Here is a 27,207-nt window from a genome sequence, read left to right as displayed (position 1 = left end):
ATTAAACAATTTGTCCTTTAGTATTATTTTTACATAACAGTTTCAGCTCTTTGAAGATATTTTAACTAATTGTGACTGGACACAAATGTCATGTCATAAAGCGAGAATCCACTGCCAAAAACAGTAAAACATCCAAGATCTCCAGAAATAAACATTTTATCACAAAATAATAAATTAAAGACATTATCACTCAGCAAAGACACCCGATAATGCTCTCTCACACTCTGATCAGTAAAAGAGAGGTTTTGGAGACCTGATCTCTCCTGCAGGAAGTGTTCCAGGTGAAAACTGAGCACACAGGTAGGTGTTCACCCTCACCATCTCGTCTCCCATAGGGCTGCCTGCTGCTCCTGAAAGCTTAACCTGTGATTGAGATCTTTCTAGAAATTGCCAGTCCAGAGACTTATGGCGGCAATGACACATTCTGGCAACCTAGAAAGGCAAACAAAGTTAAGAGATAGTATAAATTGAACTACTCACTCACACTACGTTTGAACACCTTTACACTGCTGATGTGAAAGTGTCCCTGAAAAGAAGAACAAGCGCTTATCATACCTTATTTCATTACCGCTAGTCATCTGCTGCCATGGTAACAGAGACACCCTCAGGTGAGACTAAAGAGAGAACAGAAAGAGACAAATTACTCAAATCAAAATTCTTGATGAGGTTGTGCAGCCCTGGCTTTGCCTCCAGGGGGCAGCGTAAACTTGCAGTTCAAGCCTCCCCATCCCAACTCTTCACAAAATTGCTAAATTAAATACTCATGAGGATTTCTACATTTCTTTAAAAAAAAGATGCATACATTTCAAGATATTAAGGAAATTCTAATATTCTAGGTATTTTGTGGCAATTTAGAGTGCGTTTTGCATCAATGGAGGAATGTCAGGGTATGTGTGGTTCGTAATCCTACTCTTTGTGATAGCACACTTAAGTTAATGACAGAAGAAGTGAGATCACCTTCAGAGACAGCGTGAGAACTGGGATAAATTCAGTCCACATCTAAATAAAAGATTTACAAAACCACCATGACTACAGTACTAACTCATAACTACTAAGCTGTGATTAACCAATCAACAAAATTGGGTGTTGAATTAATGTGGTGGTTGAATTTTGAAATATTACTCCATAAATATTAATATTTCTTACCCACTATTTCTTCCAAGTCACAATGCCCATTCCCATTTATCACTGAAGGATTGTGAGTCAGCATCTGCCATCTTAAGGGGAATGAAAGTCCATCCCCTTGACTGTGATGGATAGATAACAGCGACAATAAGCTAACAAGCCATGGCAACTGTGTGTCAATCTAGCATTGTGTGAAAACAAATAAAAAATAGTTTATGGTAAATTTTGAATGAGAATTTCATCAATACTGTGATTTCCATCTGAAACCCTAGATCAAACTGATTTGAAAAACGTAGGGCCCTTTTTTAAGAGTGCTAGCACTAAGCCATAATTCATACATGCAAAGTCAAAGGCCATGGCCAGGAAGTTTTGGTGTTTTCGTGAAAACATGCGCTAAGTCTAGGTGCAAGTGGGTTTAGCGAAACTACGTACGGTGCTAATGGGCTGGGTCCAAGTGCAATTTAATTGAGGTTCTTCTCCAGCAATGTCTGCATCTTATTATATAGTTTTCCCTAAAGCACCAGTGATATAAATAAAGACAGCACATTCATAACTAGTTGGTAGTGTAAATGGACTGTATGCAATGAAATAGAAGAATGGAAATATGGACTTATGTTCTTTTGTGCATTAACTAACTGTGTCATTGTTGAATGTCAGGCATATTTCTGACAAGGACACGCTCCTTTTATACACATGGAAAATGTGGTTCTCGTCAAGATTTGTATTTACGCTCTGTTAAATTATACAGCATGTAATTATTAATCATTTTCAACTACTGACACACAAATCATGGCTAGTATTAACAGTGACTGTATCAAAATGCACTTCTACCGACTGATTTTGATTTTTTAAAATGTTATTCATTTATTTAAACAAAAAAATTAAACCAAAAATATTTCTAAATCTAAAATACACTTCAAATGAAACAAAAATATAATAAAAATAAAGTGTTCAAAAAAATCATACCAAATCCAAACATTTTACTCTCTCCAACTTCTTCCACCGGCCCCTTTTGGAGTGACTTAAAAAATCACTCTTATGACAACAGGTGGAAAAATACCAATACAAATGAGATAATAAATGAAATTTTAAATATAAAAATAATTGAAAAATAAACCATGACCTAAAGATAGTTTCATAAATAATCGTTTCATAAAACAGCAACAACAGTGATCGTCATGGACATAACTTGATGTTCCACTTTATATTCAGAGTTTGGAAATTGACTTTATTACCACCTGTTGGTATAATCTCCAAACTGCAAATGCAGGAACAGAGTTTGAACTTTGCACTGAAAGCAGAAGTGCTTTTGAAACGTCTTAGCGCATTGACCTATTTCTCAGGAAAATAGTAAATTGAGCTTTGCAGCACTTCATTTACATACAATACACCCACAGACTGTGCAAACACTTCCACTTACGCACACTTATGGTTTGCGCTGGCACGAAAATTGCACTTAGAATTAGCGCTATCACAACAATTGGATAAGAAGTTGCACACGGTCATAGGGCATTTGCGCACTCACAAACACAATGCAACACAATGGGCCTTATTCATGAAACACAAGCAGAACAAATGTGTGTTAATCGGTCATAAATCCATTCAAACACAAACTGTCACGTTCTGTTCAATTGGACAATTTATGTACAAATGGTTTTACATACATTTTACACAGAAAATCATACTTTTTCATAAATAAGGCCCAATGGTTATAGTCAGAAAAGTTTTTCAAACTATTACTTATCATAAACACATGCACGTTACTGATCAAATAAATGAATAACTGAAACATCATAATAGTAAAATCTGCAAAGACAGCAGGTGTGGAGGGTCAGAAAAAAGAAATGACCTGCTGAATACTGGAAACGGCCAGAGTTTCTTTTTCTTTCCGAACACCTGCACAAAATTTGCTCGGCTGCCCACATCAAATGCCTCACTGCCTGGCCCATCCACAAAAAAAGGGACTGACAACCACTCTGAGAGCGAGGTAGAAATGAGAGAGTTATGATTATTATAGAACTTCTGTTCACTGTGTGCAACAAACAACAGATGAACACTACATTTAAGACACTACTGTGCTAATAATGTGTATGCTCATGTAAGAGATGCAGGTTTTACCAAGTGTGGTTTTGTTGCTGGTGAGCAGCCAGATGTGGAAGAAGAGCAGAAAACAGAGGGTCACAGCAAACATCGCTGAAACCAGTGTCAGGAACAAAACATGCAGTTTTACACAACTATCAAACAGCTTGCCCTGAAAGAGAGAGGGAGGGAAAGAAGAGCGACAAATGCAACAAACAGAAAGAGAGACTGTGGTTTCAGTGTAATTTAGGAATATAATAGGATTGCAAAACTGCAAAAGACTGCAAAACACATTATAATGTGTATATCCTGTATATAAGAATTATTTTGTTTAATTTTGATAAAAAACTATGTGTGGGTCACTGACGGGATGCTTTTTTTTTTTTGTGTCCAGGCACAAAAAAAACAAAATAAGGTTTTGCAATATTGTGAAAAGGCCTTGCCTATGATGAACATGTTTTTAATTTTTGAATTAACTCATTTTGATATTGCAGGGATTCAATTTGACAAGTCAAGGTAGTGTAACCCTCCTGAGATCATAAAGAAGAAATAAAAGGATAAAATTCCTGAAAAAAAAAAAAAAAAAAAAAAAACTTTAGTAGTAGTTTGTCATATCTTTTGCACATGCAGGAAACACATTGCACAGGAAATGTTATCAAAGATATATCCCCTGTAGACCCTCATGACTATTTGTCAAGGTCAGTAAATGCCCTAAAAATATCAAACAATTTGACCTTTTTCATGACAGGACCAGGCTGTCAAAACTCATTTTAAAATTATAATAAAAATAGTTACCTGGAAACATTTTTAAAAACTGACATGAACAAAACAAACATTTCAATAATTTCTAAGAACTTGGCACATGCATTTCAAGCAAAATTTTATAAATAATTTTTTGTCTCATAATCTTGGACATCCTCAAACAGAGATCACCCACCAGCCACAGATTGATGAAAGTCGGTGTAACGGTGGTGACGATGAGAAGGCAGTACAGGAATGAGTAGAGAAGGAAGAGCATGAAGAACTTGTAGTTGGAGAATCCAATACAGTTATTCAACCTGAACATGCTCGCACACCACACACAGAACAAGAGAACAGGTGTCACTCTTTAAAAATTAAAAAACGCCATTAACAAATGGTCAACATGTGTTATGAGCCTTAAAACAGTGTGTTTACAAACCAGGGGCAGTGATGATCCATCTTTAGTACACACCTACAGAGAGAGAGAGAGACCACAGAAGTGAAGTGCTCAGGGCGCAGGAACTACTCTCATTAAATAATAATAAAAACCCCAGTGTAATCAGACACACACACACTCCACCAACACACACTTCGTCATTCTTTCACTCCAACTCTCTCTCTCACACACAAACCTGGACTTTAATCAAAGGCCCGGGAACCTGATACTGACTAGGGCCGCAACTCATTTGAGAAGATTCACTCTGTCCACTCAAATAATTGTGACCAAGCACTTCAACAACATCCTGTAATTATCACACACACAGATCACATTTCTACATCTCCCTTTCATTAAGGGAAGTGTGTGTAGATGGGTGGGTGGGAGATGCACTGATACACACACACACACAAAGAAATGGAGAGGGGTAGAGAGAGATTGAGAGAGAATGGTTCTTACATTTGGCAGACAGAACAGTGATGGCAGCGATCTGGTTTTATCAATCGGCAGAGATGACAGAACCTGATAGCTGAGATGAACACACACAAACAACCAGATAAATAAATAAATATTCTCGAACATTAACCTAAATGGAATTCCTCTTTGATAAAAGACTGTTGCATCTATGAAGGTGTTCATTCATCTACTTATCTTCATCTAGAAAATCTTGTAGTTAACAGAAATCGGTGAGAATTCCTATCACTTCAAAAGCATTTTGGACTTTATCGCATAATTCTAAATGGCTTTAAAACTTACAAATGAAAAAAACAAGTTTGTTACTTTTGAATAAAGAATTCTACTAGCCATTCTGGTAAAATATTGGTTTTGTTTGTGGAATAGTTTCCCAGTAGAAGTGTTAATCTCCTCAACAAAATTACTGACAATAACGTTCATTTACGAAGGGTTTTCTGATTTTGTCAACCATAAAGAAGACGAGACGAAAAAGACTGTTTTAATTAAAACATACGATTTACGAAAATATGAGAAAATAATACTGAAAGATATTAACAGTACACAAACAGAAAAAGAAACATCTAGAAAGATTTGATTCATATAGGCCTAATCCAATAATCCACTATGTTGGGGGGGGTTTCAAGCTTGAGCTGTGTAAACAGAAAGAATTAAACAATGGTGTTGTGCCAAAATCTGACTGCCTGCCAGATTCAAACTCCCCGCTACCTGACTGGCCCTTATCCCTAAAGCCCAACCCTACACCCACCCCAAACCCTAACCTCATTGGTCCCTGCCCCTAAAGCCCTTCCCTACACCTACCTCTAAACATAAGGATACTAGGGAGTCAAAATTCGGCACTACACCGGCAAAATGAGCCCCTTTACAAACTGGTTATTACCTCACTCAGACGCATCAAATTATACATGAGATTAATTACTATATCCACAACATACATGTAATATTACAACATGCATGTGTACAGAAAATGAAGCGAATGAACAGGTGAACTTGAACTAAGTTATGCATGTCAGGATGAGTAACTTGTATTGTGAATATGCTGTTTCCATAAAAACGCGCTACACACAATGCAATACCCTGAACTGGAAATGCGGAAAATAAATAATCTGTAAAGCATGAAGAATTCACATTACAGTTGTACTAGATCAGTTTAGTGATAGTTAGACCAGATGTGGTAAATATTAGCTAGCCACCGTTCAGCACATGCTTTTTTATCCAAACCAACTCGAAGTGCACTAATGGCAGACTCTGTACCAAAACCTAGCGAGCTGCCTTGCTGTCTACAGCCTACATAGACAGCTACATTCTACAGCAACAAGTGACAGATCTGGAACACTCCTCATAGGCAGCAATACTGGGTTAAATAGCCCATTTTTTTATTTGACTGAACAATTTTTAAATACTTTTTGGTACTGAATAAATTATAACTATAATCATCATTTTCTTTGCTTTGTCCACAATCTGGGATGGATTTTTTCAGAGCTTGTCACAAGGTGTTATGGGATTGCACTCTCCGGAAAGGAAACATGCAAGCTGCCGTGGAATTTGGCTTTCTACAGCATTTGCGTTGGGAGTGCACCTATGATGCCTTAAAATGCTGCCAACGAAGGCAACTCATTAGGTTTTGGAACAGTGCCTCGGTCTCTCTGGTGTGATCTGGAGTTCAGTGACTTCCCTCAGTGACAGTGGTAATGAAGCAGGTTGATGTTTACAGGTTCAGTGCGAGTTGTGTTACATTTGAACTGGGCCCAGTTGAGTTCTGTGATGTAATTTATACTTCACATTGTCATGTTTATCTGTTACAGTGCTGATGGGTTTCCTGACCTCCACTCTCTGTACGTGTGTGAACTGGAAACTTCCGGGAGATTTCCAGAAGACTCTTTTCCATACCACCATCGTCATGCTCATAAGAGAGTGAGTCTGAAGAACAGAGCTGAAACTGAACACACAAATTAGTAAATTAGCTGCCTGTGCTCTGAGAGGGAGAGGGGTTTCTTTTACGCTAATTTGTCACGTATGATATACCTGACTTGAATAACTTGCAGGTGGACGGGTTGACCCCCGTAAGAGTACAAGTCTACTCTTCATCGCTTTCTAACTATGGGGAGATAAGCAAGCAGGCAGAGCAGCTTTGTTCAAGCAGGAAGAATTTCTGGCAAAAAGTACTGTGGTGGTATTAGCGGGTAATAAAATGGTCCTTTGATATATACAATGGTCCTGAATGCCATGGTACTACCATGATACATGTCCAAAAATCCATGGCAGTGCCAAGCTCCATGTCCAAATGACCATGGTAATTTTTGGTACTGCTTTGGTAGTTTCATAGACGACAACTCTCCAGAGGGTCAAGACCAGTGGCAGAGCTTGCCTTTTCTGTATGTGGGAGCAAAAAAGCCTGGGTGAAGTGCAAGCTTCAGAAATTGGATAAAACTTAGAATCAAAGAGCTGCAAAGCGAAAATCAATAAAAAATTGGCAGAAATTATTCACGGCATATATTCAGCTAATTTTTCTTTTTAAATAATACCATTAAACAATCACCATATATTCCAAAGCCTTGTTTATTTTACATGGCCGGGGGTACTGCACCCATTAAAGCACACCACTTTAATTTCACCAACAGATTGGTGAGTTTCTGAGGTGGGAATTTAAACATGTTTTGTATGTGTTCATAGTAAAATATCACCTTAGTAGCATTTCAAAACATAACTGGACTCTCAACTACATATGGTCTCAAAGAACAGCTCTTACTGTGAATATTCCAGGTTTAAAACAAGTTAAGCTCAATTGACAGCATTTGTGAAATAATGTTGATTAACACCAAAAATAATTGACTCCTCCCTCTTCTTTAAAAAATAAAAAAGAAGCAAAAATCAAGGTTACAGTGAGGCACAATGGAAGTGAATGGGGCCAATTTTTGGAGGGTTTAAAGGCAGAAATGTGAAGCTTATCATTTTTTAAAAGCACTTACATCAATTCTTCTGTTTACACTCGTGTATTATTTGAGTTGTAAAGTAGTTTAAATCATAATTTTAGGGTTTTACGGCATAACGTCATCATTGCAACAAATTCGTAAAATTGGAAAACTTTACACAGAAAAGATTTGATCACACTAAAATAATTTTAACATGCATATTGTTTAGGTCTTGTGGCTATACTTTTGAAACAATGAGCGTTTACATGCACGTTCATACACCGATTATGCTTAATAAGCCTACAATGAGCCTGTTTACATGCACAGCAATACGCTGATAACTCCCAAAAATCCACTTATTTAAAAAATACGACAAAGCAAGGAAACCGCATTTACATGAGATCGAGTTATCCTCTGCTTTTGACGTCAAACCGTGAAGAGACATGCGCTCAACTCTTGCGTACACTGGATAAGCTGTTCATGATCTTTACACCGAATAAAGCAAAGTGGTTTAATGTGATGGCATGACCACACGTTGTCGGCTTACTGAGCATAATCAGTGTAAGAATGTAAACACGCTCAATGTGTGTGGTCATGTAAAAGCATTAAACTGCTTTCCTTTATCGTGTAAGGTCATAAATGGCTTAAGAATAAACCGACTGACACGGGTAGATTTTTGCCCATTACCCTGATTTCACATTGCATGTAAACCCCTTTACCGGCATTCTTACCAGTGTTGTGCTGAAACCTGACTCCCCAACAGATACGTACTCCTGCTACCTGACTGTTCCCTATCCCTAAAGCCCACCCCTAACCATACTATGGAGTCATTGGTCCCCATCCCTAAATTCCACCCCTACACATTCCCCTAAACATTTTCATACTAGGGACAGCCCTATACATTGCGAGTAAATCACCTGCATATGCAACCAAATTTTGCGCTATGTGACTAAAAACTGTCTATTAGCCACTAGCAGGTACATTTTCAGATTTCACTTGCCAGTGATTGTGTTATGTCAAAGAAGAACTTTAGAACCGAGATCTTTTCACGGTATGCTGCGTCTCATGAGCACGCACTCCATGGAAACTGTACCTTATTTGGCTACAGTTGGTCCTGAGTTGTCGTGGATCACACTGTCACCATCGCTTAAGCTGAGCCATGATATGCCATAATTACATTTACATTGCATTTGACGATGTCAACACTGAATATGCTTACATTTTTCCACAGACTGTTTTCACAACATCACATGTACAGCATGGCTAAAGACCAGTGTAAAGTGCCTGTTGGATGTCCGTTGGAAGTTTTGCTCATTCTGTGTCCAAAGATGAGATCCATGCATTTTTAATGAATAATGTCTCTTTTAATATCCTTTGTTGTTTACAGTTAGTTGCTCAGGATGTGATAAAAACTACCGTACAATATGTACCCAACCATAAACACCTGCTTGTGGAACGGTCAGTACTCTTAAAGAGACAGTACCATTGTAGCCAGCGGCGTCATGCCCATTCAAAGTACGGGAGCATGTTCTCCATAAGATATTTGAGCCAAGAGGATTTTAAATGGATTATCTGAACTTCCAAAAACATATTTTTACCTTTGATAATTAAATTGAATGATTGTTGCATGTAAAAAGAATGTGTCTATGACAGAAATCTTTATTCACATTCTAAATGTAGTTTTTTTGTCAGTCCAACTGAGTCACATGTTCCGCTAAAGGCGACGTCCCGTGGCTGCCTTGGATCGCGCTCATGAGGAAGGTCGAGCAAATATGGGAAAGCATGATGTTAAGCTAATTAATTAAATCAACTTATGTGCAGTCAACCTTTCCTAACTGTGTCTGTCTCAGTGGAACAGTCAATCTTTTTTTTCATAGTCTAATATAGATTGTCAATATTTTTGTTTGATCGGTCGCTGTTCATTTCCTTTGGTGCTGAAATGCGTTTGACTGGTTTTGCAGCATAACACTCTCTTTTCTTCATGTTTAAAGAAAGCAGCAGTTCCTCTCCTTTCCAGTCATTATAAAAACTGTTTGTTATTTTTGTTTTTTTAAGTAATGAAAGGCAGTTTTACATGGTTCCTCTGTAGCAGCAGATTTTGTATCCGTGGAGAAAGGCGGCGGGCGGCTGAACGGATCGAGACGCGCTGTTTATATTCTCTGTCTAAGGGAAAACTGTAATGTGTCAAACAGTGATGGCAATTGCGATAACTGGCGTGATGGAGACAGTATTCCGTGTTTTCTTGGCATGTTTCAGAAGACGAAAGACAAACAAATATGGTTTGCTTGGCGACATTTCTACTGTATTTGTCCAATCAATGTTATTGTAAATGGTGCAGCGACTCTCTCGTCTATGGGTTCTTCTCTTTAATAAAATTGTACATCCTCGTTCCCTTGCATAATTTCTTTGCTAATTTTCTGTGAAATATCAAGAATATCTGTATTAATTACTGTGAGCATTTTTGGGCGGAACCATGTTATTTTCTTTTTGATTCTCCCATGAATAAAAATAAAATAAATGTTTCTGCGGATTATAAAAAGCTGGCATTTAAAACACATTTCATTTTAACGTGAGGAGGCCTATGTTTAAAATTCGATGCCCTGTTCAGTTCTTTATTTATTTTAAATGCATCGACAGATTATTATTATTTTTTATATAGCCTACATATGAACCATTCATTTATTATGGTAGTATTTTGAAACACTGACGTTAGACCTGTAATTTAGACTTTTAGACTATCATCTAAGAGTGAGTTAGGCAAACTTTTGTAAAGTAATGTTTGGTTTGATTGTTCTAAAGTTGATATTTGATATATTTTGTGTCATTTTATTTCTATATTTAGGCATTCTAGGTGTTTTTATTTGTCCTATTGCTTTTACTTCATTTATATTCAAACTTAGGAATTTTACTCATTATGTAATGAAGAAACAAACAAAAAGAGGTATTGATAAAACATGCATCTAAGAGTGAACACCAAACAAAGAACCACAAAAATATTTTACTATCTGACTTTTCCGCTCAGATTTTGGGCTTTGACCAACACACTCTCACAGAGAAATCATCAGGATTGTGATTATGAAATGTTTTTCTTGAAAAAGTTTTTCTCATTTTTATGAAATAGAATGTAATGGTAATAGATACATGTTAAAAAGAACTAATATTACTTTGGAGTACTTTTAAGTGTCAACCAAGCCCCCCAGCCATGACACCTATTTCAAATCTACTGAGTTTGCATGGATGATTTAAAAAGAAATATAAAACACAAAATACAAACCATTTTATTTGATTAATTTTCTTTTAGTAAGTTCATTTAGTTAGTTTTATTATCTATAACTTACATGGAAAACTACATTTACAGTAATCATCTCATTCAGGGGAAGCATACATGTTCACCTTCTTCAGAGATAGGCTTCAGCTCACTCTCTATTGAGCTGAGACACATTTTGCACTGCCTCTTATGTCGTGTATGGAAAATATGTGCACAAAAGTAGTGGCAAGAGCACAAGAAAGCGATGTAAATCTGTCTGAAGATGTAAAAATGCAATCAAATGCAACCATTACTGATACACTTACTGATTAAAACAGGTGTTTTATACAGTTTCCTGTGATTTATACTGCTTGTTGCAGCAATATGAACTTTGCATAAATGGCAGTGGTGGGTTGGGTTTGGTTGACCCTGGTGCCCTCTCCAAAACATTAGGTGCATGACGCCCCTGATTGTAGCACTTGTTATACATATCAATGTAAACTCAATGTCAAAACTTTTCAATTGTACAAATTATGTATTTAAACAAACATGTAACAGAATGTGGTAAATGTAATGAATGTGTAAATATCCTAATTTTAAAAGGGGAAATCATACATTATGAAATATTTTAACTTAAATTATTCAATATTTACAGTGTTTAACAAATACGCTTTTGCAGCATCTATGCAGCAAACCTGTTTAAAGCTGTTTAAATACTTTTATATTGATTTATATATATATATACAGTTGTGCTCAAAAGTTTGCATACCCTGGCAGAAATTGTGAAATTTTGGCATTGATTTTGAAAATATGACTGATCATGCAAAAAATCTGTCTTTTATTTAAGGATAGTGATCATATGAAGTCATTTATTATCACATAGTTGTTTGACTCCTTTTTAAATCATAATGATAACAGAAATCACCCAAATGGCCCTGATCAAAAGTTTACATACCCTTGAATGTTTGGCCTTGTTACAGACACACAAGGTGACACACACAGGTTTAAATGGCAATTAAAGGTTAATTTCCCACACCTGTGGCTTTTTAAATTGCAATTAGTGCCCGTGTATAAATAGTCAATGAGTTTGTTAGCTCTCGCGTGGATGCACTGAGCAGGCTAAATACTGAGCCATGGGGAGCAGAAAATAACTGTCAAAAGACCTGTGTAACAAGGTAATGGAACTTTATAAAGATGGAAAAGGATATAAAAAGATATCCATAGCCTTGAAAATGCCAGTCAGTACTGTTCAATCACTTATTAAGAAGTGGAAAATTCGGGGATCTCTTGATACCAAGCCAAGGTCAGGTAGACCAAGAAAGATTTCAGCCACAACTGCCAGAAGAATTGTTCGGGATACAAAGAAAAACCCACAGGTAACCTCAGGAGAAATACAGGCTGCTCTGGAAAAAGACGGTGTGGTTGTTTCAAGGAGCACAATATGACAATACTTGAACAAAAATGAGCTGCATGGTCGAGTTGCCAGAAAGAAGCCTTTACTGCGCCAATGCCACAAAAAAGTCCGGTTACAATATGCCCGACAACACCTTGACACGCCTCACTGTAATTGAGAGTGAAAAGACCAAAATAGAGCTTTATGGTCACAACCATAAGCGCTATGTTTGGAGAGGGGTCAACAAGGCCTATAGTGAAAAGAATACCATCCCCACTGTGAAGCATGGTGGTGGCTCACTGATGTTTTGGAGGTGTGTGAGCTCTTAAGGTACGGGGAATCTTGTGAAAATTGATGGCAAGATGAATGCAGCATGTTATCAGAAAATTCTGGCAGTCAATTTGCATTCTTCAGCATGAAAGCTGCGCATGGGATGCTCTTGGACTTTCCAGCATGACAATGACCCTAAGCACAAGGCCAAGTTGACCCTCCAGTGGTTACAGCAGAAAAAGGTGAAGGTTCTGGAGTGGCCATCACAGTCTCCTGACCTTAATATCATCAAGCCACTCTGGGGAGATCTCAAACATGTGGTTCATGCAAGACAACCAAAGACTTTGCATGACCTGGAGGCATTTTGCCAAGACGAATGGGCAGCTATACATCCTGCAAAAATTTGGGGCCTCATAGACAACTATTACAAAAGACTGCACGCTGTCATTGATGCTAAAGAGGGCAATACACAGTATTAAGAACTAAGGGTATGCAGACTTTTGAACAGGGGTCATTTCATTTTTTTTCTTTGCTGCCATGTTTTGTTTTATGATTGTGCTACTCTGTTATAACCTACAGTTGAATATGAATCCCATAAGAAATAAAAGAAATGTGTTTTGCCTGCTCACTCATGTTTTCTTTAAAAATGGTACATATATTACCAATTCTCCAAAGGTATGCAAACTTTTGAGCACAAATGTATATATATATATATATATATATATATATATATATATATATATATATATATATATATATACACACACACACACAGTATATATATATATATACACACACACACACACAGTATATATATATACACACACACACACACACAGTATATATATACACACACACACACCGGCCACTTTATTAGGTTCACCTGTACATCTACTTATTCATGTGATTATCTAATCAGCCAATCTTGCGGCAGCAGTGTAATGTATAAAATCATGCCGATATGGGTCAGGAGCTTCAGTTAATGTTCACATCAACTATCAGAATGGGGAAAAATGTGATCTCAGTGATTTAGAAGGTGGCACGATTGTTGGTGCCAGACAGGCTGATTTGAGCATTTCTGTAACTGCTGATCTCCTGGGATTTTCACGCACAACAGTCTCTAGAGTGTAAAGAGAATGGTGCGAAAAACAAAAAACATCCAGCAAGCAGCAGTTCTGTGGGCGAAAATGGCTTGTTAATGTCAGAGAAGAATGGCCAGACAAACCGTGTAAACGCGGTTTTCTTGCATTGTTGGATTTTTTTAAATAAAATGATTTTTGGGAGTCATCAGCATATTGGTGTGCATGTAAACGGGCTTGGTTAGAATTTTCACGTTTACGGATTGGCCCCGTTTTCTTACATTGTCCCTCACTGTTACCCAGATTTTATTTTATTTTAAAGGAGGGACAAGCTGAAATTAAATTTTTGTTGTAATCAATATTATGCCTCAAATGCTACCGATTGAGCATAACTTGTATTGAACCCGTAATATTCCTTTAAGACTGAAGCCACAAAATAAAATATGTTGAAATAGGTATGACTCAGGGAAAACATTAGCTTGGCTAAACCATCAGTTTATTCTGCTACTGTACCTCCACAGAAGGAGAGGATGGTGGAGTGGAAACTGCTTTCCAAAATGACCACGAAAACATTCCAAAACACACGTGGAACAGGCAAAGGAACGCCACTGAGTGAAAATAAAAGAAAGAGGATGGTAACGGTATAGATATATAAACAACAATAAAAAAAGGGTGGTGGGGGTTTTGACAGTTGTGTACTTTCAAACCTAAACTTCACACATTGAAACAAAAAATGTCTACAACAAAGACTTTATTAAAAATAAAAGGATGTCGTACCTCTTTGCGTCGCACAGGTAAGCAGAACTGTCGCACAAATATAAACAAGAGTCAACACAGATCTTTGTAAAGGTTGACTTTACATCTACATTGACTAACAAATTAGTTTAATTTGAATGATTCATAATTGATGCTCAATAACATTTAACGGCTTCGGTAGAAAGACTTTTGACTAATTAATTTATATAATTTTTTAATATATTTTTCCATACAATATATTTATCATATATTGGTTAGCCATTGCAAATCTACAAGCAGTCTCGAAACTTGCATAACTAAATTTCTCTACATAGAAAATATTGTATTATATTTTAAGAGAATTTGCCAAAAAGTTACTCACTCCAACAGAAGTGCACGACATATGCGTAGTATGACCACATCACGACCATGATAATGATCGTAACTGGGATCCAGTAGAGAAGCCGCGCGCAGCGCCGGAGACACGCGAGCAGAAGCATCACGGTATAGCCGTCGACATCCGTCTCTCTCTTCTGATCACTGAAGCATCTCTACCTACAGCACCGAGTGCATTCTAATGAATCAAACTCTTTCTGATGAGAAACAGCGCCCCCGAAAGAAAGAGTAGACTATTTTTCTTTACTTTGCTTTACTTTCCATTAGAACTATTATTTTACCACATCTACAAAATGGTGAGATGACAAACAGAAAAACCTTTCAAAACTAAACTATTCAAACACTTATTTAGAAACAAATTAGACTTTAGGAAAGACATTGACACCAGTGTTTTTGTATACAGGCCACCAGACCCCAGTGTCCATGTCCAAAAACACATACTCGTACTGTAGTGGCAAGCATACTTTCCTGCATACGCTACTGGTTGTGAGGTAGTAAGGAAAGGCAGAAGCACTCAGACACACAAGTCAGATCAGTCTGGAAGTAGTCTTGCTTTAACAAATATTCATTTAAACAGCCTGCTCGATTTAAATGAACAAACAGCTGCCACAATAAATGCACTTAGCAGGAATACTGACAACAGTACAGGTCTCCAGTCATAAGTGTGCCCAAGGATGAAGCTTGTTTTTCTGAGTTCATTCAGTGTTCTGAATGTGCTAAATATGAATATACATTCAGATGCTAAAACTACATTAATATTTCCAAATATTATGATATTAATAGTCCCTGCACTTTCTTTGCAAAATTGGGAGAGAGGGACAAGGCTATGTATTTGTTTTTGAAATGTAGAAAACTGTTTCAGGTTGCTGCAGCCAGGCGGTGATGTTGGAGCTGCCCCGAGCAGCAAAGGGTGGAGTATTGTCTTGTTTGACTGGCAGCCGGATGGTGATGTTGGAGTCGACCTGAGCAGCAGAAAGTGGAGCACTGCCTTGAGCACTGCCTTGTTTGACTGGCAGTGACGTTGGAGGACCATTCTTGGTTGTATAGGTGAGTTTGAGAAGCCAGAACCAGCAGAGTATATTGTCGACGCTGAAGAGACAGCGAAATAGGTAGTCACGTGAAACTTTGTCTGTGCTTTGGTCTTTAGTTACAAATGACATCTGTTTAATTTTTCCTGAGATATGCACACAAATACAGAAGCCTTAAAGGTTTACGCTCAGATGTGAAATTGTGCCTCTAGCTCTTGGTTGGTGTTTCTGCTGAGCAGCAGAATGTGTATACCTGGGCCAGAAAGCGGTACACTGATACGGTTTTGTTTTGTCCAAAGCGATAGACCCTGAAGATGCTCTGGATATCATATGATGGATTCCAGCAAGCATCAAACACCACGACCCGGTTCGCGGCAACCAGATTGATCCCCAGAGATCCTGCCCGAGTAGAGATCAGAAACAGCCTCCCTCTGACACACAGAAAACAGCAAGAGTCAGGGCAGGAGGTTTGTGCACTAACATGCAAACAACTTGAATGTGATGTTGAACGTTTTGTATGTCTTACCTTGTGTTTTTAGAGTTTTAACTCTTACAAGCACAGGCGCTGGTATTGCCATCCAAACAATAATAATCTTCGATTTCTTGCCTAACAATCCACACGCAACAACACTATAGCACATACACCACAAATAAATATGACAGTTCTGCTAATTTCTGCCCTACAAAGGCAAAGTGCAGTTTTTTTGTTTGTTCAGCCAAATGTGGATTGTCATATATGTCGTATATGTTTATACCGTTTTCTCTGAATCCGAGCATAATTGAGCCAAACATGTCTGTCACAGGACAAATCATAGTCTAAGAGACCCAATTTCAGTCATAACTCAACTATAACAAAAATGTGTAGATACTGCATTTTGCTTTTGCACAATTGTATTCCCTTGTATAAACAATCTTCCCAATGCAAGTGTGTGTGCATACCTTTGTATGGACACTCTTTTTTCCCCTTGGTCTTTATTGCATATTCCAGGAAGCTCTTAATAAGGTCCATTGATATCAAAGACTGACTAAACACCATCCTGAACAAATCAAAGCAGTCTTCTTATGTGCATCAAACTAAAGTCCTGTGACAGACAGGTTCCTCACACTTTGTCCTGAAGCTCCTCTGCATGGTGTAAAATTGTCATTACCAACTGTTATTTCCCGGAATGCTCCAGCACTTTGGCGTCAGCTGTTGTTATAAATGGCTGATGATACCAGTCTGCGGCAGACCTGTTACCTGTACTAAACCCTGAACAATACAAAGAGAGAGACATAGACAGATTTAAAGAGACACGGAGAGAGAGAGAGAGAGAGAGAGAGAGAGAGAGAGAGAGACCTAGTCTCGTGTATTGCAGCCAGATTTGACTATTGGCATAGAGTCTGGTCCACATTCTTGCTTATTTTGGCCAAGAACCACATTTTTCGACATTAAAGGCATGAAAAACATGTACAAGTACATGACATGTACAATGACCTACCAGAGTTTATTTTTTACGTGACGTTTAGGGGCTGATTAATATAAAATCAGATTTATCCCTTAGAGCAAAGCACAACTAGCCCCTTAAACTCTGGTGCATTTTTGGGCTGCCACCTGCAATTTTTCACACTTAAATTTAAAAGCTCACAATTTACACATACTGTGAACTAATTGCAAGAAACTGGTCTAATTAAAAACAAAAACAAATATTCATAAATATTATTTTGTTTAAAATCTTATGATAAATAGAAAGTAAATATTGGACTATAACGCATTTCAGCCCTCACAGATGTGCTTGTCCATAGACATTCAGTCTAATATTCAGTTCATGAACCACCCCCATTTTTTTCATAGAATATCTTGGCCTCTGAGTGGACTAGAAGCTCAATCTAGGTGTCATCAGAAAGCTGAGATCCCCTTTGCGATGATATAAAACATTTTATCACCAATAGTTACCAATAGTCAATAACATATTTTCCAATTATTTGTTTAGCATGCTTGTCCTTCTGGACTGCATATTTTACTCTGGACAGTGAAGATATGACATTGGATATTCACCCAAGCAAGCTCACGGACAAGTAAAAAATGGCTCATTCTTTAGAAAACTGACTAAGGTAAAAGCAGATATAATGTTAGTGGCTACTTGATGCTTACATCAGCAGTGATCTGTGCTTAAAAGAGACGTTTGTATCTGATGTCTTACAGAAATCAAATTTCACTTTGTGATTCTTTTGAAAATCTTTCTAACTGTGATATTAGGGAAACAAAATAAAATTTATAGTCACATTCCTTTTTTTTCTATCCCCAATTTGGCATGCCCAATTCCCAATATGTTCTAATTCCTCGTGGTGGTGCATTGACTCAGTCTGGGTGGCGGAGGACTAATCTCAGCTGCCTCCACTTCATATGCCTGATTTATGTATCTGGGGACTTTAACATTTTAAGTGTAAATTTAGTTTGCGATATAGTGCCCCACTTTGCCGAATATCATGAACCTTGCAAACTTAAATTTGGTGACTAGTCCTCGAAGCGCTCATTGTGGCAACCTGGTACCTTATAACATTATAACATCTAGATATGATATCGATATCTGATATTTTATGCAGGCATATGACTAATTAGTAATATAGGAAACACTTTCTGATATTAAACACACAGTTCCTTTCAGAATCATTTGGCTGTGTGGAATCTGTCACCAAACCTGCACCCAGTGCTGTAAGAATGGGAGCAGATTCTTCTTCTTTCCCCTGCACACAAATACAGTAACTTGTTTTCATGTCATAGGCAATGGAGAAAAATCATATGTACAAAGTTTATGAATTTGAGGTGTGATTTGGGTTTCTGAACTGTGTATACCTTATTCTTGCTGAGTTGAGTGAATTTAAGACACCAGAGATGGGTCCATATCAAACTCAGAATATGAAGGTCCTGAAACAAACTGCCCACACCTACACCTTTTTCTAAACACATACACATGTTAAAAAGACAAACAACATGTTAAATGAGTGTTTGTGTATGTGCATTACTAATCTGTATGTTCAGCGTGTGAATGTGTGACTCTGACCTGTGTAGTACTGCAGATAGTGTGTGTATAACTTGTACTGCAGAGGACTCATTCTGACTGACAGCAAATACACTTAGGTGGGAGGCAGGATGTCAACACTGAATAGTCTCGCCTCTGCAACACAAAAACATCAAACACAAACAACTCCCGCTGTCCCCATAACGTTTCTAGCTTTTCTTTTTTTAATGATCATTACCTGTATGAATCCTGACAGCAGCTCGTGAAGGACGTGTGATCAATTCTTCATGACTTTGACATCAGCAGGGGTGGAGTCTGCACACTGGCAGACTGAATTGGATTAATAAAACGGTTCTGGAATTCCTTTAGAGAACCCAGCAGGGTCTCCTTGATGAAGTTCACCATGCAGTGATCTAGAACATGAGACATTACCATTAGTGGCAGATATCTTGAGAGCAGGCTAGCCGATGGCAGATTGATAGCAAATGAGGTGCACAAAAAATTGCTGAAATAAAATGAAAAGCTAATTTAAATAATATTTAATCAAAATAAAATAATAATAATAATAATTAGTGACATTGTTTATTATCCATTGACAAAGCTGTTTTGATTTCAGAATTGCAATCTGTGTAGAAGAGGAAGCTAACACTTCTGTTAAATCGGTCAAGAAGAATAATCACAAAATGGCCAGTTATTTGGTCTGGCCAATATATTGGTCTATTACTAATTACCATTACCTCATGCACACATCACTCACAGCAATACTATTTAGGGTCAAAGTTGAAAGGTTCAAGGACATTAACCTTAAAGGTGCTACATGTGATTTTTTTTTATAGAAAGGTATGCAAAAAATGTTCCTACTCCCTGAGAGATATTACTGAAATAAGTGTTGTAAGATATCTTAACTGTCTCTGTGACAGAGCACTAGACCCGTAAACAGCAAAAAAAATGTGTCTGCGGACAATGGCGCTTTCGACCTGTCAATCATTTTGCACTTTCTCATAGTGCTGTAGTTGCAGCGAATTATTGAGACTTACTGCCATTTTAATGGTATGCTGTTCATAAAAGCTGTCAATTGAGGGCGCTATTTTGCTGCTGTTGTTTTTAACATCTGTTTCTTCATGATGTCGGTCTCAGTAAACCTCATTTGGTATCTTTGGAGTGCGGGGTTATGGAAAGAGGGGGCGTGGCTAGTCCAACGGCTCAGTCTCGTGGAAGTAGAACGGCTAAAATCGCTTACAGCACCTTTAAGACCAAGCGCAAAGAGATTAAATGGTTCTCTTTCTAACATTCCTTCGGTATCTCACTATGGGTAAAGCCTTGTGTGTGGCCAATCCTGGAAGCACCAATAACACCCCATCTGTCAGTTGGCAGACCAAATCACAGTAGTGATGAGGGAGTCCCAACTCCCTAATATAAACCACTGTCATAGGTGCCTACTTCCTTCTCGTTCTCTTCCCCGAAAAGATCATTGGAAGATATCCTCAGCAGGGCTTGCAAGAAGTGGTCACTTAAAAGTTCATCAGGCGAGCCATTCAGGTACATCGCAGAATGTGGCTTTTCCTTTTTGTAAGTATATTCACTGTTAATGAAAGCCAAAGTCAAGTTCACATTCAAATGTTGGGCACAGCTAGCAAACAAAGTTACTACAACAGGGGCAATCTTTATACTATTTGCATTTTTTGTTGAATGTTTATATACTTTAAAGACTTATTCATGTAGGGCATAACCAGGAAGATTTGCACCAGTACTTAAAAGGATAGTTTACTCAAATTTCTCAACCTCATGTTAGTCCAAACCTGTATGAATTTCTTTCTTCCATGGAACACAAAGTTAGGCAGAATGTTCACCTCGGTCACCATTCACCTTCATTGCATCTTTTTTTTCTCCATACAATGAAAATGAATGGTGACTGAGGCTATCAGTCCCTAACATACTGCCTAACATTTCCTTTTGTGTTCCACGAAAGAAAGTCATATGTGTTTGGTACAAATGAAGGTGAGTACATTTTAACAAAAATGTTTCCTATGGAGGTCACGTGACGGCATGCGAGGATTGGATGTGTGAACGGCGAGCTCTGCGCATTTTGCTAGTTTTAATACTTTTTATGACATAAACCGATGAGATTCGATACACTGTTCCATAACTGTTCTAGGAGGACAATATGTCAAAGAATTCAAAATCCTCAGGCTCTGGAGACATTAAAAGACACTTACGGGGGCCTGGGTAGCTCAGCGAGTAAAGACGCTGACTACCACCCCTGGAGTCACGAGTTCGAATCCAGGGCGTGCTGAGTGATTCCAGCCAGGTCTCCTAAGCAACCAAATTGGCCCGGTTGCTAGGGAGGGTAGAGTCACATGAGTTAACCTCCTCGTGGTTTCTATAATGTGGTTCTCGCTCTCGGTGGGGCACGTGGCGAGTTGTGCGTGGATGCCGCGGAGAATAGCGTGAAGCCTCCACACGCGCTGCCTCCACAGTAATGCGCTCAACAAGCCACTTGATAAGATGCGTGTATTGACTGTCTCAGATGCAGAGGCAAAAGATTCTCCCTCTGCCATTCGGATTGAGGCGAGTCACTACGCCACCACAAGGACTTAGAGCTGTTCTAGAGACTGTTCTAGGAGGACAATATGTCAAAGAATTCAAAAAGACACTTGATAAGATGCGTGTATTAGCGTGAAGCCTCCACACGTGCTGTCTCCACAGTAATGCGCTCAACAAGCCACTTGATAAGATGCGTGTATTGACTGTCTCAGATGCAGAGGCAAATGATTCTCCCTCTGCCACTCGGATTGAGGCGAGTCACTATGCCACCACAAGGACTTAGAGCTGTTCTAGAGACTGTTCTAGGAGGACAATATGTCAAAAAAAAAAAAAAAAAAAAAAAAAAAAAAAGACACTTACGTGCTCGGGCTGGCGCTCCCAGGCGGGCCCCGAGCCGGGGAGTCGATTTGGTCGGGGGGGCAGCAGGAAGTGCGGCGGGAGATGTTGAGCATGTCGGCGGTGCTGACGGGGGTCGTTGCTGACTTGGAGGATCTTGCTGTTGTGCGTCGATCAATCACTGCCACGTGAGGTTAACTGATGTGGTTGAGGGAGTGGGGGATGTCGAGAGACTGATCGATTGTCTGGAGTTGTCGGAGAGGGAATTGTCTGCTGGTCCGCTAGCGACCCCCTGACCAGGGTGGATTTGGAGCATGTCTGGGAGAGGTTGGGGGACATGGAGGGCCATGGCCGGCAGAATAACGTCCATATTGTGGGGGTCCTGGAGGGAGTGGAGGGATGGGATATGGTGGAATTCCTGGATGGGCTCTTTCCGAGTCTGCTCGACATAGCAGGCCATAAGCTGGAAATCGAGCGAGCTCACAGGGTTCCGGCTCGGCGAACCACTGAGGGAGACAGGCCCGATCAATTCTGGCCAAATTTCTGAGATCGTCCGATAAAGATCTTGTGTTACGTGAGGTGAGGAATAAAGGAAGGCTTTCTTGGAAGAACCACAGCATTTTCTTGTTCCCAGACTTTGCGAACTCGACAAGAGAGAAACGTGATCGATTCTTTTACATCAACGGAAGATCGCTTTTGCACTGATATTCCTGACCAAATTGAGAATAGATGCTAAGGATGGCCATAAAACATTTACATGCCCACATCAAGCGATGTCCTTCATAAAGTCAATGGCATCCACTTTATGGTTCTCACGTTGCAGCCGAATGGACCAGCTCACTGAACATTTGTTTGAATGTTTGAAGATTCTGTGCGCTCTTTTTGTGCTGGTTCTGCCTAGCGGCTGGAGTTTATTTTGTAGAGCAACACACCTTCGAGATGGTTCTGTGGATGAATCTACACGCTCTTTGTGCTTAGTCCACCTATCAGCTGGAGTTTATTTTGTGGATTATTTCTGGCTAAGTCATTAGAGTAAGTCATTTTCTTGCACTCATGTTGCAGCCGAATGGACTGGCTCACTGAAGATTCGTTTGAATATCTGAAGATTCTGCATGCTCTTTTTGTGCTGGTTCCACCTAGTGGCTGGAGTTTGTTTTGTAGAATAATACACCTTTAAGACAGTTTTATGGATGAAGCTACATGCTCTTTGTGTTTATTCTACCTATTGGCTGGAGTTTATTTTATAGATTATTTTTACTGTGTAATTCTGTCTCACAAAATTTGTATAGAAAGACAGGACATGAGCGATCTGATAGCAAATTTGTCACGGGGGTCCTCATAGTCGTACATGGACTGTTTGAGTTTGGAGGGATGGACGCCAGTTGCCGCTGTCGTGCGTGGAGTTAATGCGCACGTTTTTCTTTTTTCTGTTTGTTTGGTTCTGGGGAATGTTTGGTGTTTGACTGTTGCACTAATGTTGGAATGTGGTCTTTATAATCCTGTTTTTGACACACAATCTATTTTTTCTTACATGTCAAAATGTCAAATGTTAATATGAGTAGATTGTCTCTCTCCATGTGGAATGTGAATGGGTTGGGGAACCCCATAAAAAGGAAGGTTATTTCTCTTCTTAAGCGTAAAAAATATGATATAGTGTTTATTCAAGAAATGCACCTTTCCCCGCAGGAAGCTGAAAAATTTGGAAAGATATGGGGTGGGCATTTTATTTTTTATAGTGCTGGCTCGAGTAAGAGCAGGGGAGTCATTACAATGATAAGTAAACTTCTACAATTCAAATGTCTCAAACAGAGTAAAGATAAATTAGGAAGAGTCATTATTGTTTTAGCTCAAATTCAGGGACAGTGTCTTATTTTGCCAAATATTTATGCACCTAACGTTGATGATCAGGGCTTTTTTATAGATCTTGAAGGGATGTTGCATGCCGCTGGCACCCCTCGTGATATAATATTGGGAGCAGACTAATTTTTTGATGGACTCAGTCCTTGATCTTAGTGAAGCAGAAGTGTGCACGCCCTCTAGAGCAACAGTGACACCTCACAGGATGTGTAAAAATCTTGGTCTTACAGATATTTGGAGACTTTTGAACCCAAAACATTTTTTTCTTCAGTCCATAAGATTTACTCTAGAATAGATTTTTTTTATCTATTGTTGATTGCTCAATTGGAAACATTTTTGTCTCAGATCACACCCTGTTGTGTTTAGAGGTGTTGCCACATACGGAGAAAAAGAAATCATATACGTAGTTGGCACTTTCATGTATCCCTTTTGCAAAATCCTCAATTCCAACAAATGCTAAAGGCTGAAATCAATGTCTATATGGAGACTAACTGGTCCAAAGCACAAGAACTAATGGAATTGGAAGGGAATATTAAAAGGGCAGAGGCATAGCTAAAGCGCCGAATGTCGTCTAATGTCCTCAGAGAATTGACCCAATTGAAATACAGATAAAATACTATTTTATAGAGGAAGATGGAGTTTTGGCTATTCAGGGCAAGACAGTCATACTTTGAGTTGGGGGACAAAGCAGAAAAGCATTTGGCTAGATATATAAAACAGAGAGTGTCTTTTTCTACCATTTCCTCAGTGAAATCTGCTGGTGGTGAAATATTTACTTCGGCCACTGATATTAATAATGCTTTTAAAGAATTCTATCTTGATTTCTATAGTTCCATGTCTTCGTCTACTGATAATGATATTAGAAACTTTGTGGAACCATTAGAACTTCCTAAACTGACGGCTGAGTAAAAAAATTATCTTGATTCTGAGATAATCTTGGAGGAGCTCGGCAAGGTAATTAAGGCCTTGCCCACAGACAAGTCTCCGGGGCCAGACAGCTTTGCCGCTGAATTGTTTAGATCTTATGCTACAGATATGGCTCCACTTTTGCTAGAAGTTTATATGGAATCATTAAAGAATGGAAAGCTTCCGCCAACCATGACACAAGCCTGGATCAGTCTGATTCTTAAAAAGAACAAGTATCCAAGCGAGAGTAAGAGTTACCGTCCAATTTCCCTGATCTAGCTAGACGTTAAAATATTGTCAAAAATTCTGGCTAACCGATTAAGTTAAGTTATGAGATCTCTAATACATACAGATCAGGTGGGGTTTATTCGGGCCGTAGCTCTTCTGATAACATTAGGCATTTCATCAATATCATGTGGTCAGTGGTGAATGATCAGACTTCGGTCGCTCCCATCTCACTTGACGCCGAAAAGGTGTTTCATATGGTAGAATGGGATTGTCTTTTTAAGATTTGGGAAATGTACGGGTTCGGGAATATTTTTATTGGATGGATTAAGTTACTTTATAGACACCCGGTAGCGGCGGTACAAACAAATGGATTAATTTCCGATTATTTTACTCTGGATAGGGGCACCCGGCAGGTTTGCCCTCTTTCCCCATTATTGTTCTGTCTTGCCCTGGAACCATTAGCTGCCACGATAAGAAAGGAGGATGATTTTTCAGGGGTGATGGCAGGAGGTGTGGTGCATAAACTTTTGCTTTACGCAGATGATATTTTATTATTCGTCTCCGACCCTATTAGATCTATGCCTTGCCTCCACAGAATTATTAATTCCTTTTCTAATTTCTCAGGATACAGAGTTAATTGGTCTAAATCCAAAGCTCTGACAGCGTACTGCCCGGTAACAGCTTTTCAGCCAGGCGCCACTTCCACTGGCCCAAACAGAACATTAAGTATTTGGGTATTTTATTCCCAGTAAATTTGTGCGATTTATTTATATTTAGTTATATATTATATAGTTAATTTTGACCCCTTAATAAAAAGGTTTTCAAGCGATGTGGGTAGGTGGGCTTCATTACATTTATCTATGATTGAGAAGGTTAATGTTATTAAAATGAATTATATACCAAAATTCTATTCTCTCTTATTTCAAGCAATTTAATAGCATAGCGAAGTCCTTCATTTGGAATGGTAAATGTCCCAGATTACATTTCAGTAAGTTGCATAAGCCGACTGACAAAGGTAGGCTAGGCCTACCCAAGATTGTTTTATTATTATGCAATCGGTCTCTGACATTTGGCTCATTGGTCACTTCCACCTGAGAGACCCCCTCCCTGGTTCTGGCCATCTGCTCTGTACTATTTTTGGGAGAAGCATGGGGCGGTCATTAATATAGGGGATAAACACGCAAAAAAATTGGGTCCTAGCCAGTGTTACGATCGGCAGACAGATTGTTCTAAGAGGATTGAAGTCGGCTGGAGCACCCTCATTTCAAGAGTGGTGCACAGAGATGGGGAGGGTGGCGGCATTTGAGGAAATGTCATGTAGAATGCTGGGGAACTTTAATTTGATGGGAAATGGGGCAGCTATTTGGCCTTCTTGGAGGGCTCTCAGGGAGGGGCAGTGGAGAGAGACGTATAGTTTTAAATGTGTGTGATTATTATTATAATTCTTATTTTTTATATTCATTTGTGAACAAGGGATGTTTGTTGAGGTTCAGGGTGGGGTAGGTGATTGGCAGGGGGAGGGGTAATAGTGGGGGTTAAATGTTGATTCTGTGAATATATGTTTTGCTCTTCTCTGTCAACTGAATGAATCAATAAAAACTGTTAATCAGAAAAAGAAAACAGTTTCCTTTTTGGGTGAACTATCCCCATCCAATACGACAAACATCTAAAATTACATGCAGCCAAAAGACATACTAAATGCTGAAAAAATCTCCTAATTTAAGCAAAAATATCACTAAGATCGCCAAACAAATAAAAGTCTTTAGTCTTAGAGTGACAGAGAGTGAGACTAACTGACCCTTAGTGTGTGGGGTTTTAAGCCCCTCTGCCACTGGTCAAACTCACTCCTCCAGTTCAGCACTGTGTCGAGTGGACACACAACCAGAACCCTGAACACCTAAACACACGAGCACACACTTAATTATACACACTATAACCATCTCCACTACACACTAACATTCACTGAGTCACATAAATGGCTTCCTGATTAGACCCATGTGATTATTTATGTGAAGAACATATAAATATGTGGTTGCATTTTCTCACCAAACTCATTCCTATAATATCACTGATTTCATAATGACTAAGGCCATGACCACATGAATGCATTTTTGATTAAAAATGCACTGATTTTGCTTAGTTTACGGCTCTCGTGCACCTTGGAACAGCATTTTCTGGAGATTTTGAAAACACTAGAGTACAGCATGCTTTGGAAAACGATGACATTAGGAAACGGAAAACAGTTTTCAATGAAAAACATGTTAGTGTGGACATAGCCAAGTCATTAGTAAGACTTCATACAGGAGATCCTATTATACACAGTGCATTCAGAAAGTATTCAGACTTTATGTTGCAGCCTTATGCTAAAATGCTTTAAATAATTTTTTGTCACATCAATCTACATACCCCATAATGGCAAAGCAAA

The 27,207-nt window shown here is 38.7% G+C and overlaps 1 protein-coding gene across 1 annotated transcript; it reads right to left on the bottom strand.

Moving 5' to 3' along the window:
• Positions 1-18: 18 nt before the first annotated feature.
• Positions 19-22,275, bottom strand: zdhhc15a (zinc finger DHHC-type palmitoyltransferase 15a). Its single transcript, XM_051678186.1, has 20 exons — positions 21,816-22,275; positions 20,352-20,493; positions 18,954-19,324; positions 18,746-18,849; positions 18,591-18,636; positions 16,852-17,161; positions 16,439-16,519; positions 16,166-16,343; positions 14,871-15,973; positions 14,531-14,557; positions 14,267-14,361; positions 6,677-6,791; positions 4,841-4,910; positions 4,385-4,417; positions 4,142-4,262; positions 3,244-3,376; positions 2,975-3,101; positions 1,147-1,247; positions 556-614; positions 19-432 (listed from the first exon to the last, which is right to left on the bottom strand). Exons 9-19 carry the CDS (start codon positions 14,986-14,988, stop codon positions 571-573), a joined length of 984 nt encoding a protein of 327 aa, XP_051534146.1. The 5' UTR covers positions 14,989-15,973; positions 16,166-16,343; positions 16,439-16,519; positions 16,852-17,161; positions 18,591-18,636; positions 18,746-18,849; positions 18,954-19,324; positions 20,352-20,493; positions 21,816-22,275; the 3' UTR covers positions 19-432; positions 556-570.
• Positions 22,276-27,207: the final 4,932 nt, after the last annotated feature.

The sequence above is a fragment of the Myxocyprinus asiaticus genome, chromosome 3 (assembly GCF_019703515.2).
Source record: "Myxocyprinus asiaticus isolate MX2 ecotype Aquarium Trade chromosome 3, UBuf_Myxa_2, whole genome shotgun sequence".
Lineage (NCBI taxonomy): Eukaryota > Metazoa > Chordata > Actinopteri > Cypriniformes > Catostomidae > Myxocyprinus > Myxocyprinus asiaticus.
Note: the sequence above shows the minus strand (reverse complement) of the source record. Positions and strands in the feature narration are given on the sequence as shown.